The 19,445-nt window shown below is 42.3% G+C and overlaps 1 protein-coding gene across 2 annotated transcripts in view; it reads right to left on the bottom strand.

Annotated features, from left to right (window-relative positions):
- ITPK1 (inositol-tetrakisphosphate 1-kinase) overlaps positions 1 to 19,445 on the bottom strand; it is a 139,947-nt gene that overhangs the window by 55,240 nt on the left and 65,262 nt on the right. For both annotated transcript variants that reach the window (XM_027459635.3, XM_027459636.3), the window contains exons 4-5: positions 16,877 to 17,002; positions 6,330 to 6,447 (exon numbers count right to left, since the gene is read on the bottom strand). In XM_027459635.3, coding sequence (XP_027315436.1) covers positions 6,330 to 6,447; positions 16,877 to 17,002 — 244 coding nt within the window. The remainder of the gene's footprint in view (positions 1 to 6,329; positions 6,448 to 16,876; positions 17,003 to 19,445) is intronic.

Below are 19,445 nucleotides of genomic sequence, written 5' to 3'. Positions count from 1 at the left end.
TCACAAAATTCATAAAGGTCTTGCTTAAATTGCTATAAACTTTTCCATGTTTTCAGTTTTATCGAGTACACACATGCTTTGAAATGATGCACGTAGATGTAAAGCAAAAGTCATCAACACTAGCATGCAATAAATGGATAAAAGGGCCAGCTTTGTTTCTTTCTAGACGCTGATAAGCAAAGGAGACTGAAAGTGGGAAGCAGAATCCTCATATCTGGCCAGAAAAGGCACACAAGATTTAAAGAGTAAACCTAACGGCACCCAAAAATAACATCTGAACTTCACAGACAGGCTTATCTGGAAAGCTTAGTGACCGACCATCAAAACTACTGGGATAGAAGGCAACTGTTTGTTGGTTCAGGGAGTTCTGACATGCTATGAGCCAACACCATTAAAATGCTTTGTATTTTCTTCTCTGGGTTTTGTGTCTGTGTTGGACTGCAGGATCTCCTTCAACAATGTCAAGCTCATGTATCTTAGCAGGACAGAAGTATCAAGCCAGGAGAATACCGCTCCTGGTTGGAAGAACTGGGACCATGAGCAAGTTTTTTCATTTCCACATCAGCCCCTCCAGCTCTCTGGTTCCCCCCACCTTCTCTGACAGCTCAAAATGATAAATTCTGGGAAAGGGGAAGAAGGGTATGAGGGGAAAGGAAAGTAATATTCCTATTTTCTGTTTATGAAATAGATAGCTTTCAGCATTCTTACCTCACAAATCCTTTTGTAAATTACTTTGACAAGAGCAAGCAACAGTACAAGACAGGAGATTCCAGCTTCCCTTTGTGGCTTCCCTCTTTTTTTCCCTGCTACCTCTCTCAGGATAGGAGTAGTCCTTTGGAAGCAGCTGTCTACTTTAAATTTCAAAGCCTGGCATTTTTATTGCAATACCAACTTGCCCTTGCCTCTGTAAACCTGATCCTAGGTGGATGAATGAGCTTTTATAAAAAAGATGCCAGGTGACACCTTTTTGGGTCAAAAGCCCCAGATTTTTCCCAGTTTGGCACAGTGGGGCTGAGATGTACAAAAGTGCTGACAGCCAGAGTACACAGCACTACCATATTCAACACTGCTGTGTGCTGATGCTCTTTGTCAAGGTCCTTCCAGTTGCAGAGAATTTTAATTTCATTCCCATTACTTCCCTCCATGACTGTAGACTAGTTTTCAGACAGAAATTAAAATGCAGAGAGGGAAGATGCACCACACTTGGAGCGAGGTAATAAGACATCTGTTTGTATGTGCTCTTGGAGGGAAGAGAACATATAATTAACAAAGAAGATTTCTGCATCCAAAACTTGGCCTGGCTATTGCAGTAACTAACATCCAGCCTTCTAACTCAGCTGTTTTAGTGACACATCCCTACATTGACAAGTGAGCTCAGGTGGATGATTTTAGGGCCTTTAAATTAAAAACAGATTTCTCTTTTCATTTTAATATGAGCTTCATATATAGATAGTGCCATATATAGTGCCTAAAGTTGACTGGTGTGAATATTTTTCTCCCTCCCCTCTGGCCAAACCTGCTAACTAAAGTAGGCCACACACAGCAGTGACCACAGCTTCAAAAGGTGAACGTATAGCTATGTATATGAAGCTATTTTCAGGCACTTTAACTGGGTGGCCTCATTTTTGGAAGTTCTGAGTATGCCCCACTCCAGATATGTACATCCTCCATAACTTCCAAAAAACAAAGTCAAACTACTTTCTTTGCTGTTGAATTGTAAGAACCCAGGTTTCTACTCAACAATAGACCTCTGATTTCTGATAAAACACCGCCCACACACATTGCTCGACATCAGAGGCAGTGTACGTATATTTGGAAAAGAGGTTCCTGCCTGGAAAAACGTGGCACCTATAGGGAAGAGACAGGCAGACAAGTGTCAGGAGAAGAAGGAGATGCACAAGGGTGGCGTGCTGTGCCTGAGGTCATGAAGCAAGTCAAAACCAGCACCAAGCAGAAAACCCAGCCACAAATCAAGTGCCTTACCCATTACATCATGCTGAGCCACTCTCCCAGGCACAAAAGATACATGCAGTTGTTCAAGAGGTATTTCTAAGACAGAGACTCAGAATCTAATAAAAAGAAATGCAGGGAAAAGCGAACGGTGCAGTGCTCTGTTCCTTAGTACTGCCCAAAATCAGAAAGGAGCGCACAGCAACAGCATCTCATGTAATAATAAACAGTCAAACATATATGAATTCAATTCCACCCTGCGATGAAAATATCACAGCTAAATGGTTTTGTATTGTTTCGACTGTCCTCAGGGAATAATTCCCCTATTTCAAAAAAGATCATTAGGAGAGAGAGGAATTCAGGAACCACAACTAGGTTCATATGAGAACTCTTAAAACCACTTTAAAAAAAAAAAAAAAAAAAAAACAGGTGAAAATATTTATAGAAATGAACTTCAGGGTCTGCAATATCTGAGGCTCAACCACTGAAGAAACTTTTAGTCAGAAAGTTTCAGGCAACAGAAAAGGGAGCTGAATTTTATATGTAAGCATTAACTAGACAGAGCACCTAGCGCATAGCAAGTTGATCAGTTTTGATTTTAATTCCTTCAGTTTAGATTATTATTATTACATTTAAAAGCCTTTAATCTTTAAATAAAAAGGCTATATTCCCAAGCCTACTCACAGTGATTATCTGTAATCATCTTAAGCATAATTTAAGAAGTCAGATCTTGAACTCCGAGGTTGTAAGATGACAGCTTTTCAAGACGGTTTCAGAGAATTTAGTTATTTTTCATGAGGTTGAAGCTTCAAAAGGCTGACCCAGCTCCAACCATACAATAATCTGCAAAAATGAATTTTGTTAAATAATGTTCCTAATCTTTCACTAAACATTACAGAAGCTGAACTAGAATACTTTTGTATCACAAGTCATTCTTCACTGATAAGTAAACAAAGCCATACAGCTGCCAAGAGAACTCAACTGCCACGCCAAAAAAAAATCTTTTCAGTGATTTATTTCAAGATAGACCTGCCAGCTATGTAGGACACAAGCAGTGAGCGCAAACTTTATTTTTGAAGTCTTTTTTCAAAAGACTTAGAAGTGAAGGTTTCAGAATGACTAGGTCTTTTCGAGCTTGCACTCAAAATAACAGAGAACAGGAAAAAGAGGAAGTCACAGCCCTGATTGGACTATTTCTGCAAAAAAAAAAAAATCCATGAAAATCAATGCTAAAATAGCTTTTCATATACGTATATATATTTTTAGAAGAGAGTCCCACTTCCTTCCAAGGGAGATATCACTATCTGAACTGAAAAAAACAAAGGCATCCACTGTTAGCTGCATCCTACCCTGTTACACGGTGGGGTCAAGGTGAATCCTGGAGCAGGTTGCCTGGAGTGGTCATTCAGCCTCCTTCCATGGAGATATAAAAGCCCAGCTGGACATGGTCCTGCTTGGAGCAGTGGGGGGACTAGATGATCTCCAGAGACCCCTTCCAGCCTGAAGTTCTGTGAACCCTGTGTTTCCACAAGTGGCAGTGGAAAGAGTGGTTAGTGCCAGTCGAGGACCTGGAAAGTTCAGGTTCAGCTCCATGCTTGGCACTAAACTGCACATACAACTCTTCCCTGCTTGTAGTTCTCACTGTTCATTTAAGGGCTACAGACTGCAATAGACAAAGCTTGCAAAAAAAATAAAATAAATAGACAAAGCTTGCAAAAGGCAAAGCTTGGGCCACAAAACGTCTTTCCAGACCGTTCTTGTGAGGCTGGATCACAATGCTTATTATTCAGATATTTGACTCCATAAAGAGCATGGAAAGGACTTCCAGAAATCCTAACAATGTCCAGGTGCCCAGTTTTAGGCACTTCATATAGCGATTCTGTTTTTCAGGCCATATGGAGAATTCACAGTTGACAAGCATTAACTTGGATATCTGAAAGATAATTTCATTCAAAGTCAAGCTGTTTGTATAACACTGTGCCCTACTGCTGCAGAACACGGTCACCTCAGCAACATCCGACGTTTCCAGCGATGCAGGCAACACGGAGCAGGATTCAGCATTGTGCAAAATGGAAAGAGCAGAACACATGTCCATCTTCCCTTCAGCCCAACTGGCATGAATCTTTAATTATACAGTTCTATTAAGGTGTACAGGCTTAAATGAAATGCAAACTGAAGATCATAAATGAAGACTACTTTGTTTACAACAAAATGAAGACTACTTTGTTTACTTTATAACGTAATTCAATTAGAGGTTAGGATTACCTGAATCCAAAACTGCCCTATAAATGAGATGATGAAATTTAAAGGTTTTCAAAAGCAGAACATTCCTCCTTACACATGTATTGAACCCACCAGAGCTTATGGCATTCCTTTGGAAGAGGGAATCCCTTGCACTGAGCTTAGTGCACCACATCACGTTTGTATCCTCTGATAAAATGGGTTCTTTTCCTTGCAGCTACATACTAGGATATTATTCTTGGTAGTGACTTTCTTCTGAAATTCCAGAACAAAAAAGATGCAACTGTTAAGACCTTATGCTATTTACAGATGTATTACTTCTTGTTTGAGCTCTCAAAGTGCTCATTGCCTTGGGATATGACATGACAGCTGCAGAGCAGAAAACAGTTTAGCAGGTGAAAACAAGGAGGGGAAAAAAAACACCACAAAGTCTAGAGGGATGCAGTTTTTTTTGGTCTTCTGAATTTCTCACCGCAGATGATTACATGTGGGAATACAGAGGCTGGTCTACTTGGACCAGGGCGAGAAGTCAGCCAATTATTCATCTCTCTTGAGATTTCCCCTCCTAAGTACAAAGTCGGTTCAAGGTCTCTACCGTAATATTTCTGATGATGAGAAAAAAATAAGCGGAGATGTAGCAGGGCACTTGGGGTGGGTGTAGATATGGTCACCTAATATTAAAGCAGCCAGTGGAAATGGGTGATGCCTTTTTCTACTTCATTCCTAAATTTTATTAACAGCTTTTCTTTAACATGTCAGTTTTAACTGACACTTTAACTCTTCCTTAAGGAAGAAAAATTTACTCTTTTTTCTCACCAGTTTGACCAGAGAAGGCCATGATATGTGCAATCCAAAGTCCTTGGAAACACTGGATGCTCTCCTGAGTATAATGTTCCCAGAGATATAACACCAACAACAATATCAATAACAACTTAAGGAAAAACAAACAAACAAACAAACCCATCCTGAATCTCTCTGCTCCTAGAACAAAAACCAATCCCTTCCTCAGAGTACAGGTCTCCCTTAGAACCTGTTTCCCACTCACACACAGCAACAACCACTCCAGAAAAAAAGTCCTTTTAAACTAACTGCACGTTTTCTTGTAAAGAGATTCCAAAGCATATGGGAGAGTGCTGCAATTATTGGTCATACTTTTACATACTTGAGAGGGTCATAAAGTCACTACTTATGAGGCCAGGCAGGTCAGATGCAAACAATACATCTATAAATTCCACAATTATAAAAATACAAATTGATGAACTTCTTAGGTGCCCATGAAATAGTGCTAACACAATTGTAATGGCAATTGCAGTAACACCACATTAGAACATAGTTCAGAAATGCAATTTCCCTAAATTATAGTCATCTAACGTATGAAACAGTTGCTTCAAGAGCTGATCTAAAACTGAACAAAAAAGCCAAGAAATATTTCAAGAAAATGGCAATAGAAGAAATAGAAAAGGAGTGAAAGACTCACTTAACCTAACAGTTAACATGGTAAGATGATACCATTATTCAGGTTAAGAGGCATGACCTCCAAATATGGGATGGCAACTCTAATGATACCAATTAAAGGCAACAGTCTGTGTCAGGTAGCCAGCCAACACCAGAAGAGCATTTAATGTTTCTTCCAAGCAATTAACTTGAGCATGCTTCCAGCTTCCAGCCTTTCTCAAACATCTTAGCTCTACTTAGAATTTAATTTCTTTCAGTCTTTTCCAAAATATTTTTTTTTCTTCCATAAATCCCCCCAAAATTCAAGCCTTCTGATGAAGCCTAAGGATTCTTATGATAAGCTGTTAAGCTTGTCGAGTTATTTCAATTTACTAGCATGCACAGAAAGAATGTTTTCCAGGAGCTTTCTGGGGTTACTCACTGTAGTAAATACACTGTCCATTAAACCCACATCGTGTTCTTAACCGGATGTAAACCTCCTTTACATACTTTGAAGAAGAGCACTGGAGTCCAGAATGCAATCCTGTGACACTGGAATGCTTCGGTGTTTGTGCTCCCATGGAGCTAAAGAATGTGAGAGGCCCAAAACCACTATTTGACACCTCACAGCCAACCTCCAGAAGCCAGCTGCTTCCCTACAAGTCACAATAAAAGCCTCCTGGGAGAGCAGGCAATTGGCCTACCTTGCATGTATGCCTCTATTTGCCGAATGAGCTCGTAAGACTTGGATCGGTCCAGAAGTGTCCGAATAGCCGGAAGAGGGTCCAGGATGATGGTTTCTGGATGAGCATCAATATACTCCTGCAAAACAAATACAAAGGAAAAAAAAAAGGTATTAGGTTGGCTGAAGACTGTGGAAAATACTGAGATGGAGAAGAGAATAAAGTTAAAAACCCCAGTCAACGTCCAGCTTCTCTGCTAGAGGAGGCAAAAGTAAATTGGCAATGCAGAAAGTGACCAGACAGTCTAGACACTGACATTTGAAACAAACACAAACATGACAGCTCACTCTTTCAGGATGGCAAATTCCTCCTGTAGACTCACCATCAGCAGTGAAACCTGTGCTGCAACCCCATCAACTCAGAAGGGAGCCAGTGGCAAAGTGCCACAATAACAGCTGTGAGCAGGGCAAAGAAGAGCAATTAGGAGAAGAAGGATGACATGCTGCTATCTTGGGGTCAGCCCTGTATTGAGTTACTCCACATGAACATCAAAACTGCCTGAGCTAAGCTCAGAACTACATCTGTGTTCTTTAATGTTGTTATTATTGCTGTCCTCTAGCTGTGCTGAATGCTGTATCACAAGCTGAATGATAAAGGATAGATTTTTTTTTGGCTGAGCTGAGAAGATTGCTGGTTTACTGTGTCTTCATTGAGGTCTCAAAGCACCCATCTTGCCATTTTTATTAGCTCATACTCTCCTCACCACAAAGCAAAGTAACGTTCCCATGGATGTCCTCCTTGCAAACTCAGCTCCCCATTCCCTGAAGTCATGACTGCACTGCTGCATCTTGGCCATGAACGTATAGACAGCTGATGGTACCGCCCTTGAAAACCCACCCATGGCTACAAAACCTTCTTCTATTTCTCTGACCAGAAGCCTAGTTCCACTTTTTCATCCTTGCCTGAACTTGACCTCATAAAGTCAATGGATAAACAAGAATCCATTTTATCCCATCCAAAATAGGACAAACATTTCTGAAGTTAGCATCTGGCTTTGTTTAACCCAGCATCTGAAAGCCATCTTTACATTTCCATTTGTTTAAATCTATTCACGTACACCCATGGTAAATGCCCCTGCGAGTCCTACACTTTCATGAAAATCTACTTCCTTTTTTTGGTTGCTTCAGAGAAAAAAAAACATGCTCCAAAAGACACTAAGGAGTATGATGAGGTGGCCACAGGAGATGCACTTTGCTAGGCACTGAGATGGGAGAGAAAAGACTCATGTCCCCAGCAAATTATGATCTTCCAGACACTAACTGGGGAAGCAGTTCTCCCCTGGCACCCAGCACTGGCAAACTCTCTTGCTGCTGACTGCAGAGTCTGGGCTGATGGCTTGCTAAAAAGGGATTATTCTCTTGAGGCTAAGAGGATCCAGTGCTGTGGTTTAGTGAACCCACTGCATCAGCCACAACATAGAAGTAGCTTTCCTTCACAGGGCCACAAGGCACACTTCAGCTGCACTAGATGTCTGACAGAATAAACAACCCCTGCAGAACAAATAAAGTGAATTATATATTATTATATATCCCTAAAGATATGCTCAGCTTTGCTGCTACCTGGGAAAGGTGAGGGACAGAGCCTTTCCCAGGGACTGTCACCACAAGCATCAGGCCCAGCTGCTGCCTCACCCTTGCAGCGTCCCCTCTGGCTCCCTGGAGCACAAGCTGGGTTCGTTTCAAGTCATCAGCACTGTGAACAGTTTTCATTAGTCTCCTGTCCCCAATACTTTCAGAGTTTCAAGCAAAGCAGTCAGCTTCCACATACAGAAGAGATTTGCTTTTTGGAGAGAGAAACTTGTTACTAACGCTTCTCAGAGCCCCGTGTGTGTCCGTGCACTCAGGCACTTCCACACCGCCAGAAGACACCTTGTGAGGCTGGGATGATCCCGTGATTAGGGCATTAGTTTAAACTTGCTGATCATGAAACGTTACTTGGAGTATCTCAACACATCTACACGGCTCCTTCAGCCCCTCTATGCCTCATCTGAAGAGTTTGGAAGCTACCACACATCGGGCAGCTTTGTGAGCAGAGGGACGGGGTGGTACACGAAGGACGGCCAACATGGTGCTGGGGGGCCGTGTAAGCACACAGCAAACAGAGTGAGACCTACAGTTCCGCAACCTGATCCCAACACGGATCTAACAGCAAACATCCTGCAGTGTTTCTGGCGGGTGTACTAGCTCTTCCTTTTGTACTGCAGTGACTGCCCCTCTGCCCTGGCTGGTCCTGATTCCGCACTGAATTTAAGCTCCACTCTGCCCATGCTGGCCCACTCTGTACACACTAATCCTTCCCTTCACACATACATTTGTCCTCACTTCAGTTTCCATCCCCTTCACTCCCCTCCAAAGACGGAATGACTTTTCCCTCTCTTGGTTCCTTGCGCAGCTTCCCAAATCCTCCTGATGCTCACCTCAGCATTATTGACTATCCTCCCTGCCCTGTCTTCAGGTATATTCCACATTATTTTGGCTCACGTTACTCTATGTATTTCCAGAAGTACAAGTGTTTTTTAATGAGTTCTGTAGGAAACTTCATGGTGCTTTATTTATAACGATAATAGCTCTAAACCATATTATAAGATCATCCAAGCACTAAGCTTGACACAGCATAATGAAGTTTAACAGCAATGAAGGCATGATCCTGAGGCGCTGCTACACCAGGCAAGGCTTCAACAGCAGCGAGCATCGTAGCTGGCTTTCCAGTGACTGATTTCTCATCCTGCTGCCTTAAGGAGACTCCAAAGAGCTCTGGAAGGCAAACACAAAATAACCAGAGAGCATGAAGGTGGGGGCTGTTTCTCAGAAGCCATTTAGAGCCTGGAGGACTTTAACAAGCCCTGATCGTGTTGAAAAGAACTTCACATGAAAGACAACAGCCCCTTCAAACATACACAGGAGCCTGAATACAAGGTGTTTTTTTATTAAAAAAGAAAAAAAGAAAAAAGAAAATTTCTTGGCATCAAACATGTTTCAAAAACTATTCTTCAGATATTCTTCTTTTATAGGCTTATGTAGTCAGCCACAGGGCACAGGAATGGCAAAGCTCAGAGACTGTCAGCAAAGGGCCATAAAAACCTGCATCAACTGAGTAAAGCAAAGGACCGGGACCAGAAGCGAGTGTCTCCTAGAGCTAATCTGGGGGTTGGCTACACAGCTCTCATTTTTAGCTAATCCAGAAATGGCCTGCTCTTTGAAGCACAGAAGTCTGTCAGTGCAGAACAAGGCTGATGTATTTGTATAGGGCATCTCTCCTTGGACACAGCTAGTGGTTAACTCCTGAAGAGCCGTTTCAGGGACAGAAGCATTTAAATGCGCTCAGATCCTTATAACTCTGCATCTGTTCTCATGGCATTGTGTGTTGCTTGGATTTCCATCACAAAGCGTCAACCCTGCATTCAAAAGCAGAAGCATTGAGTTGCAGCAGGATCCCCAAAGCAAATGCCAGGCCTCCCCTTGGGCATGCATGCTGCCAACACTTTGAGCACATGCAAAAGAAAGAGCTCCGGTATCTACGTGCAGGAAAGCACTTTAAAGGAAAATCAAGTCCAAACCTTAACACTTACATCCCACAACAGGAGAATACAATAGGAAAATTTTGTCAGCATCACAGGAATAATTACGGTAGCATATATGAGATCTTCTGTACACTTCGATTCTTTACTAGGTACTGCTGCACACTCAGCAAGCACATTTTTTTTAATGTATGGCTTTACAGACCAGAAAACTCTCAATTTAGCCTGAGCAGTAGCATTCTTCTCATGGCACAGAATAGCTCCACCACCAGAAATACAGATTTGTCGATGAACATGAAATGGTTGCATCTAAGAATTTTGACAGCAGCTGAGCTACTACAAATGTGAACTTGAAAATGGAGCAGTTGCAGAAAGAAAGAAGAAACACTGGAGCCAAGGGTCTGTATTCGGTAAATCACAACCTTTCAGCTTTTACTGTTCAGCTCTTCTCTGGTCATTCCAACAAAAGAACTGAACTTTATTGTGATGGATTTACCAAAGACTGGTATCCAACTGCAGGCTCCAACAACCCAGACAACAATCTGTTGGATATTTAGGCTTCCCTGCAGTATTTTGAAAGGGCTGTCCCTGGGCTGCAGTTCAGCTTGACCCAGACAACGTCTGTTTTCCTCTTCCTAATCTTTGACATAATAAAAGCAAACAAGAAAAAAAAAAAAAAAAGAAAAAGAAAAAAAAAGGACTTTTAGCAGATCTTCCTTTGTTTGTACTCCAAGCTTGGCATTCAGTAATGCTCTGAACCAGCCCTGTTACTGGCAGAAGGCCAGCAAAGAAACCTGAAATCAAAAGAGCTTCAAATGAGAGAATCAAATGAGAGACCAAGCATCTGATGTTCCCTATTAAATACCTCTGGATATAGCCCAGAGATTAAAAAATAGCTTTTCTTGAGAAGCATATATATAGATGAGAAGAGAACTGATTGTCATTTTACCCAAAAAAGGTAGTTAATGATTTTTTTTTTTCCATTTTAATATTTTAACAGAAAGTTTATACAGTATCTACTGCAAATATTAGGTCATTAGATGATAAGAGCTACTCACTGACTCATTGACTCGATTTTATTACTAAGTAATAAAACTTCTATAACCTTTTGTTTAATATTAAACAAAAGCTCCATATAAAAATGTTAGCAAATGAAACAGTAACAGTGTTTGGATTTGTGTTTTCCTGTGTACAGAAACACAGAGATGACTGCTTACAACAACAAACTGACATTTTCCAAGGGAGAAAACATGTATAGACAGAAACAAAATTTATCCAAAGACTTTGCATCAGATTCAGACTTAAATTATAGAAGTTCCTGTTCAGTGTCTTGGGTGGTGATGCTCTCTTTTCATGGGCACTTCTTTCCAGGAGGAAAGGTACAGGTAAGGTGGATCCTGAATTAAAACCGATCTCAAAAATGTTTGTCTCTTTAAACCTAAAGAGATTCCTACAGTGGTTGGGAGGGATGAGGGTGGTGGCACAGGGCAGTGGACAGAAAACTCCTCTGTTCCTTTTCTATTAATTTCACATCTGAAAGCAACTTTGAGTACTCAGCTTCCCTGATTTTCCTTCAGGAGTCCACCTCAGCTTCATTTTGCAAATAGCTATCCCCAGGAAAGCCATCCTACAACAGTTAGCACTTGGAAGGGAGATTTTTAGTTAATTTTGCCTGCTTACAAGGCTCTTCCAACACCAATATAAGAAAGAATTATTTTTCAAATGGGAAAAACACAGGCGCTGCCCTGTGAATTCAAGTGTAAATAGACCATTTCAACTCTCTCTCTCTCTCCCTGGCCCCTCCAGTATGAAAAAAGCTTCTAAGCTTTGAAAGTTTCCTTTGATTTTTCACTTCCCTTTTTTCAGCGGAGCACATGAAAAAAGAAAAGAATCACACAAGTATTTTCAGAGTACAAAGGTGGAAAGTAGAATAACAATGGGCTAGTATATTAAAAAGAAAGAAAAAAAAACAACTAAAAATGCACTGGCATCATCTCTCTCCACAAGTACATACCCAAATCATCCTTTTGAAGCTGATACTTCTGATGAAAGCAATCAGTGCAGCAAGAACAACGCACTCCCCCCTCCAGAACAAGAGTAATGCCTAACTTCTCTCCTTCCAAAATATCTCCCTAATTTCCCTTCATCCCAGCCCTAAACCCTTCTAATAAATCAAGAACAGAAGAGCTCTTCCTGGACAACTTCACAGTAGGAAAGTCAACAGTAGGAAATATGGGGCAGGGCTTGGGGGGATGAATAGAGGGGTAGGAAATGTTTTCAGTTTTCATTAACTGCCAGCAGAGGTCTAGGAGTAAAAATCGTTTGTGATCCATCTTTTCAAGAAGGCTAATGCAAAGAGAACCTGTTCAACAAAATGTCAGAAAGACAAATTAATAACCCTATTGATTTTCCATCACTTGGGCCATCAATGTGAATGGACCAGACAAGTAGGAAGCTGCAATGCATAGAGCTACCCAAGCCCCTGTACAGCTATGACAGGCAGCTGTTCAGGGAGTATTTTGCTGTAAGCATAACAAAGTTTCCCTAGTCAGCAGTGGCTTACACCAGCCAAAACAGACTCAGCTTTCAAAGTCATAAACTTTGTCTGGAGGGCAGGAGCTGGAGTTGTTTGATTCTCTTTCTTATCAGGACGAAGGGAACCAAGCACCAGAAAGTGAAAGGGACCCTTGCGGACTCTTCCCACCTGACTTCTCCCCCACATTCCTCTGGTCAAGAAGGAACCACCAAGGACTTTAATGCTTTTGTTGTTGTTGTTTGCTTTTACTGGCTGGCAAATGATCTATGTTCAATCAGATGAGCCCAGTGTTGCTGTGGGTAGGAGGGGAGACTAATGATCTCATCAATTCATCAAATTCGTCAATTATTTAGACTAATTTAGACTAATCATCTCATCAATTCATCAAATTCATCAATTCATTCAAATCATCAATTGAACAAATTTGTTTAACAAGATTGGTATTAACCAATCAAGTCAGGAGACAAGGAACTATTTCTTCTGAATCTGACTTACTCAGACCTTATCCTCAATTCCATCCGTCTCTCCTACTTGTGCTCTGGAAAAAATACAGAAAGCAGGTATTATGGTGGAGAGAGATTTTCTAATGATACAATTAGTTCTTAATCAACAGATCTCAGAGAATTTAAGGGTGCTCTGACTTAGATGTTCCATATGCTCCAGGTGTGTGAGCAATACTTTGCTTCTTATAACATTTGACATATAATCCAAATTTCCAGTATTACCAAAAGGAAAACTTCCAACTTCCCATCAGCATACAAGAAATTTTTACAGGAAAATCACAAAGTCTTTTATTAATAAATACGGATCAGTTTATGAACAGGGGATGGTAAATTGAGGCATAGAAAGGCAGGTGTATTCTTAATAACAAAATAGTGGAGATGGTAACAGACTATAAAACTGCATTTCAGCCCTATTATCCAGTTCCTGGATTACAATTATTTCTGTTTTACTCTACTGTAACCCAACCCTGTTCCAGGCTAATTTGCTTTCCATTTAGTTCTCTGCTATTCTCAGAAGGCAGCAGACAGGTCTGCAAAAATAGGTAACAAAACAGAATGCTCTCGTGCTTTGCAGATATTTAAATCAATTCATCGCTATGCAAATCCTACAGAACGGATCTGCCTTCCTGTATCAAATACCTCTGCTGGTACTCTCCAGGACTCCCTGGTATACCTGAGACGACTGTTCTCACCTATATCAGGAGTTAGCATGCCTCAAGAAGCACATCCCCAGCCCAAATCGCTGACCTGGGAGGTCTCCTGTTCCTCTACACTGTGTGATAAGGACCATGCTATCAACAAAAAAATTAGGCACATGAAAACAGGGGCAGTGATGTTAACACAGCTCAAGTTGGCAGTATGGGAGAGAAAAGCCATGCTGTGTATACCTACACAGGGAGCAGACAGATTTGTTTGCCCCAAATCTTAAGGTGTGGGGGGGTGGGATTGTTAATGGCTTCCTTCGGAGTCCACTGAAAAGAAAGATTTACAATATTCAAGATTAGCAAAGACAGCAAGAGCTGCAGCACAGCCCTAAGGAACAGCAAAGCACAGAAATGCTACTGCCCTGCTTCCTTTAGCATGTGGAACAGAAACGCTATCCACAGCCTGCGAGCCCTGACCGCGGGAGATGCTGGCAAGGTCAGCAGCCCCGGGAGGATGAGAAGGGAAGAATTGCAGCTGATATCAGTGGGAGGGTCCCCATCCCGTGTGCCCTGCCACATGGGATTTCAGCACAGCTGTTTCTGGTGCGTAACTCTCTAAGCTTCCACTGGGAGTGCGTAAAGAGGCTGTAAGCCTGCTGGGAGCATGCTTGGTTTTCTTCACAGCCTTGGCTGACCCTGCACAACAGTGAGACTCCTTCCCACCTGCCAAGCTCCCCCAGCACCTTGACTTTGATCAAAAAGTCAAGGTAGTGAAACTGATGCCGTCATGCACACCAACAGCAAACAAATTTGATTAGTCTGACAGAAGTGTATGATTTCTGCAAGTTCTGCCAAGATTTTATGTATGGTCTCCTATTCCTGCCCCTACCACGACATACATTGTAAAGAAATATGTAGAAATTTGAGATCTCTGCAGTAAGCAATTGCATACTGAAACTAAGTTATATTTTCTCAAAAAAAAAATAATCAAGCTGCACTATATAAAATACCTTATTCCTGACAAAAGCTTTGAAGACAGAAATAATATTCAAAATACGTATCTTATTTTTATGCTCTATTAACCACTATATGCAAATTAGACATTTATCATTTCTGAAAGTTAAAAACAATTTAATTTCTAATAGTCTGTAGTTAAAAATTACTACCATATTTGATATCAGCATCTGAAAAAATTAACTGCCAGAGGATCAGTGATAGACTTTTAACTTATGTGGCTCTGAAGCATTTGGGAATGTTAGAAGAGACTTCAGAAGGGGGAGTTAGGTTTCTGGTCTGTAGGTGCAGTTTTGTTTGTTTGGGTTTTAACATTTTCTGTTGTTTTAGGCCACTGCATCTCTATTCAGGTGATATAATTCTTTCGCAAGCGCCATCAAAAACGATACAAAGAACAAGTCCCTAAACTAAAGGATAAATGTGTAAACGTACAAATACACCACTTATCTCTCAGCACTCAGAATTCATCCCACAGACTCATTAGATAAAAGTCACATTTTCACTGAGATTCTAATTTAAATAGGTTTAAAAACAAAGCTTCGATATTTAAGCTATTCAAAAATAATGGATTACGTTATTTAAACGCTAGCAAAGGTACAGAGAGGAATGTCAAGGTATCATACTGTAATTACTTAAAGAAATTTACTGGGGCAAGGGACTTATCTCTAGCAGGTCACTTTCCCTCTAATAGCATTCCAGTGGAGCAGCAGCTGTCACGCTGACACAACAGCCCATTAAGTTCTCAGCCAAAGCCAGGGCTCTCCCTGCAAAGTGCTCTGCCCCATTTCATACTGAACTTCACCTTGGCAGTTAAGTGCAGCTTAAGGAAAATATGTCCTCTATACTTAGCACTGCTTCTTCCAGACCTCACCCAGATATTTGCAGAAGTAACAGCCTATGACCTTAGCAATCAAATGCAGTAAGTTGGCTAGCTGAAATTCTTACTAAAAATATTCAATAACCATTGAAGAGTTCTTGCTCAGGAATAAAAGAAATGTGTTTCAGATACTAACTATTACCACACACTAACTGTTCTCTAATGCTTACACGATTTCCCTATCAGCATGTTTTCCAGGGAACAGTGGAGGTGCCACAGTATTACACAGAGGTGCAAATCTCTGTGCCTCACACTCAGGAATGCAACTGATGTAGCGAAGACTGGGAATCATGAATCCCATGAGTTTTACACAGCTGTGACCAACTCCATGTGTGTGCCCTTTCACATCTTTGGGCATCAGCTTTTACCAACAATATGTGCATTATGAAGCCAAATTAGTTGGCGTTTGAAACGGGCAAAGACTCTGAGCATTAGCAAAAGGTCCCTGAAGTCCATCTCTCCACATGCTGCTTTGGTCATTTGAAATTTCAAGCGCTGTGAGAACTGAGTGCCCATGCTCCTCATCTACTCTTCAGAGAACTGGTGCCAGAGGGCCAGACCCACAAGCCAAACTTTTCATCTCCTGGGTGAATTTGAATAACACACAGGTGGAAGGAAGTGGAGAAGCTTTGTAACTAGAGCAAAGAGAACATTTCCTCCATTAAGTACAATATTTTCTGCATTACTAGGAGTAGAACATTAAGCAGAGCAAACAGAACATGATTTCCCAAGACAGCAAACTTGTCAAAACTGCAGAATTTGTCTGAGCTGGTTTTGCACCTGACATAAGCATATTTCATAATTTTCTCAAAATACCTTATTTAACTTTGCTTCTCTTTGAAAGAAAAGAATATATCTTGATCAAAGCTATCCACCAGGAACACCACCTTTTAAAATGATAAGCGCATCATTATTCAGACTACTGATAGGAATTCTTTGGGAAAGCAGTTCTCTGTACCTTGAGGAAAAAAAGTTAATAGAACAGGATTGTATTAGAGGACAAAAATGCTGACACTAGCCTTGACTTATAGAAATCAGCATTCCGGGAAGCAGGACAACTGGACAGGACTGGGCCAAATTAATTCAGTACCTTCTATCATGCAGACAGGTATATGTAAAGGGCCCTACAAGTACATGCTTTTCCTTGTAGACAACGCTAGCATGTCTGGAACAACATCAGGACAATGTTTTGTGGGAAACCAGTTATTATTAAGCTTACCAATGTCAAACCTATCCAGAGGTGAAAGTCTATTGTTGACTGACAAAATTTCTGGTGGGCTCCCTAGGGCAGTGCAGCAGTGTGCCCGAAAGCTCTTTTCATCAAACATCACCAACTGCACAGAGAACAGGCTGGATGTGCTGCACCAAGATCACCCTCCAGCTTGAAGGGCAAAAGGGCTGTGAAAGAGCCACTTACCTGGAACCTTTGCACCAACTCCAGAGATTGGCTGTCGTTCTGGTCTGCTTCAAGGATGACATCTGTCAGTTTATGTATGATCACGTCCAAAGGGCCCTGGTCTTCAAGGGGTTTGGTGAGGTCAAGCTGAAGAAACCAGAGAGAAACCTTTTGTTAAAATGTGGAGGATCTGAGGCTCTCGTCCCTGTCCAAGGCATTCCCATCACACAAGTGGCATTTACACACTGCCTTTATTTTGATACATCACCTAAATCCCTGAGAAGTGACATTTCATTGGCTGCCAAAAAACTTTACTCAGATATTTACTTCTCAGCAATATACATCTAACTTCATGTAAAAGCAGTGAAATCGTTGCCAAGCATCCTTCATCCAAAGGCCTATCTGTGCTGCTTCTCCACCCTGAGCAAGTATTTCCCACTTCAGCTCTCTTCCCCGTAGTTACACGTACGCACGAAAGGAATGAGCCAACAATAATTAGTGCCACTAATAAGAGGAACGCCTGCCGTGCCCTTCACCCTTCGGGACTGCACAGAGCAGCACCCAGGGCAGGAGCACAGGTAACAAATATGCAGCTCAGGATCGCTGCAGGCTCATCTGCTGCAGGGAGAGCACCGAGCTGCAGGGAGGAGCTCTGCGCCCAGAGCACAGCAAATATGCTGTGGCAGGGAGCTGGGTAGGGGAACACAGGTTTGGGATGGGCTCGGCAGAAATTCAGCTCCAGACAGCAGGGAAGGGCCCAACAAGGGAGGCGATGTGTCACAGGGCTTGGTCCCAGTACCACGGCAGGGTTCAAGGAGCAGAGCGGCTACCTGTACTGGAAGAGGGTGGAGGTGGGAATCTCCTGAGGAATCTTAGGCAGGGCTCCTGGACCTGATGGGATGCAGACACAAGCCCTTAAAGAACTCTTTAATGTCACTGTGGAAGCTCAGACTCATCCCACCAGGCCATATATCCAAAAAGTAAAGATTCCTGCTACACAAGCAAAAAACCCTGAACCACGAGGACCACCCGGCTGCAGCACAGAGACCTGCAGAGGCCGGAGGATCTCCACCCTTTGATGTTTTCAGACCTGACTGGACAAGGCCCTAAATAACTTCATCTGAATTTAAAGCTGAATCTGCTTTGATCGAGGTGATGTACTAAAGACCTCCTCAGGTCCCTACCAAACACCCCAATCCCACAAAGCTTATCGGACCGCAACGTTTTCAGCGTAAATAACAGGCAGGCTCACATTCTCAACAAGCCGGCTGCCTGCAGCACGAAAGCCACCACAACATCAGCTGCTGCTCCTGTAGAAGCTGTGAGATGCGCTGCAGCAGCGGCAACTTACACTTGCAAATAGCCGAGTGAAACATCTTCGAAATGTAGGACAGAGGCATGCTGCGGAAGCTGCAGATGGCATCTGCTCCTACAGGCACGGGCACGCGCCTTCCCACGGCTGCCCCATCTTCACCATCTCGTTAGCTTGGGTTTTGTCCTATATAATTTCCTACCCCATAGAAATGGCTCTGCTTTGAGTGAAGGAGTGCCTTAACACGCTCCTGCTAATGGCCACAGGTTGAGGCTCTAGTGCTATCTTTGAAGTACTCATGCAGATCCTAATGAGACTGGAAAACATATTGCACATCTTCTGAGGAGACTCAGAGGTACCGTTTACAGGCGGGCAGCAGACCCTCTGCATGGGAAGATGATGTAGAAGACAGACAAGACGGACCTGATGGGGTATGGCAAGGCAGTCCCCAGGAGGCCTGGCTGTGCTAGCACATTTTGGCTCCCACGAGCAGCGCAAATCTAAGTGTCTGCAGAACCAAGGCAAAATGATGTGAATCACAGCTTAGCTAAGGACATGGAAGGAGACCATCTACTTTTGTAATCAAATTCCAAAATATTAGTTAATATCCTTAGAAGAAATCTCAGATGATCACACAGCTTCTCCTGGCTTTTTTTTTTTTAATTTGTCTATCATATCTGGAGGGAAACTCCAAAACAAAGGGTCCATTCAACAGAGTCGGAAAGGTCCCAGTTGCCAAAGTATAAAAACGTGAATTAATCCTTTTCAGGGCTTCCACTTTGAAAAACAGTGAGAAGCAAGAAGTATCTGAGATTGGTGACCCCACCACGTTCTTGCTGCCGTTGCAGCTCAATCTGCACAGAAGCACTCAGAAACAAGAACACAGTCCTCCCTTTCAGCCCTGACCCAAGAATAGAAGAAGCCTTCAAGGCACTTGCAGGCATTTTCAGCAGAGCGTTTTCCAGAAACGTAAGATATCTGGGCAGGGTAACTTCCTCACAACACTCGTGTCAGCTAAAACCAACAGGCGTATGCCGAGCACGTAAACAGAGTGCACCTACCAGGATTTGCACAGGCAAATCAGCAAGTGTCAAAAAGGGCCCCTGTAACAGTGCTCGGCCTCCTCCCTCGCAAATAAAGCGATCCTGGACGCGGCAGCACGCTCAGGCAGCTGCTCCACGGGCAGCTCAGCTTCAAGTGGCTCAGCAAGGGCAGCAGGTACATTTCGGCCACACAAACCTTCACAATTTGATCCGAGATTTTGTGGATTGGAGGATC

This window comes from Anas platyrhynchos, chromosome 5 (genome assembly GCF_047663525.1).
Source record: "Anas platyrhynchos isolate ZD024472 breed Pekin duck chromosome 5, IASCAAS_PekinDuck_T2T, whole genome shotgun sequence".
NCBI lineage: Eukaryota > Metazoa > Chordata > Aves > Anseriformes > Anatidae > Anas > Anas platyrhynchos.
Note: the sequence above shows the minus strand (reverse complement) of the source record. Positions and strands in the feature narration are given on the sequence as shown.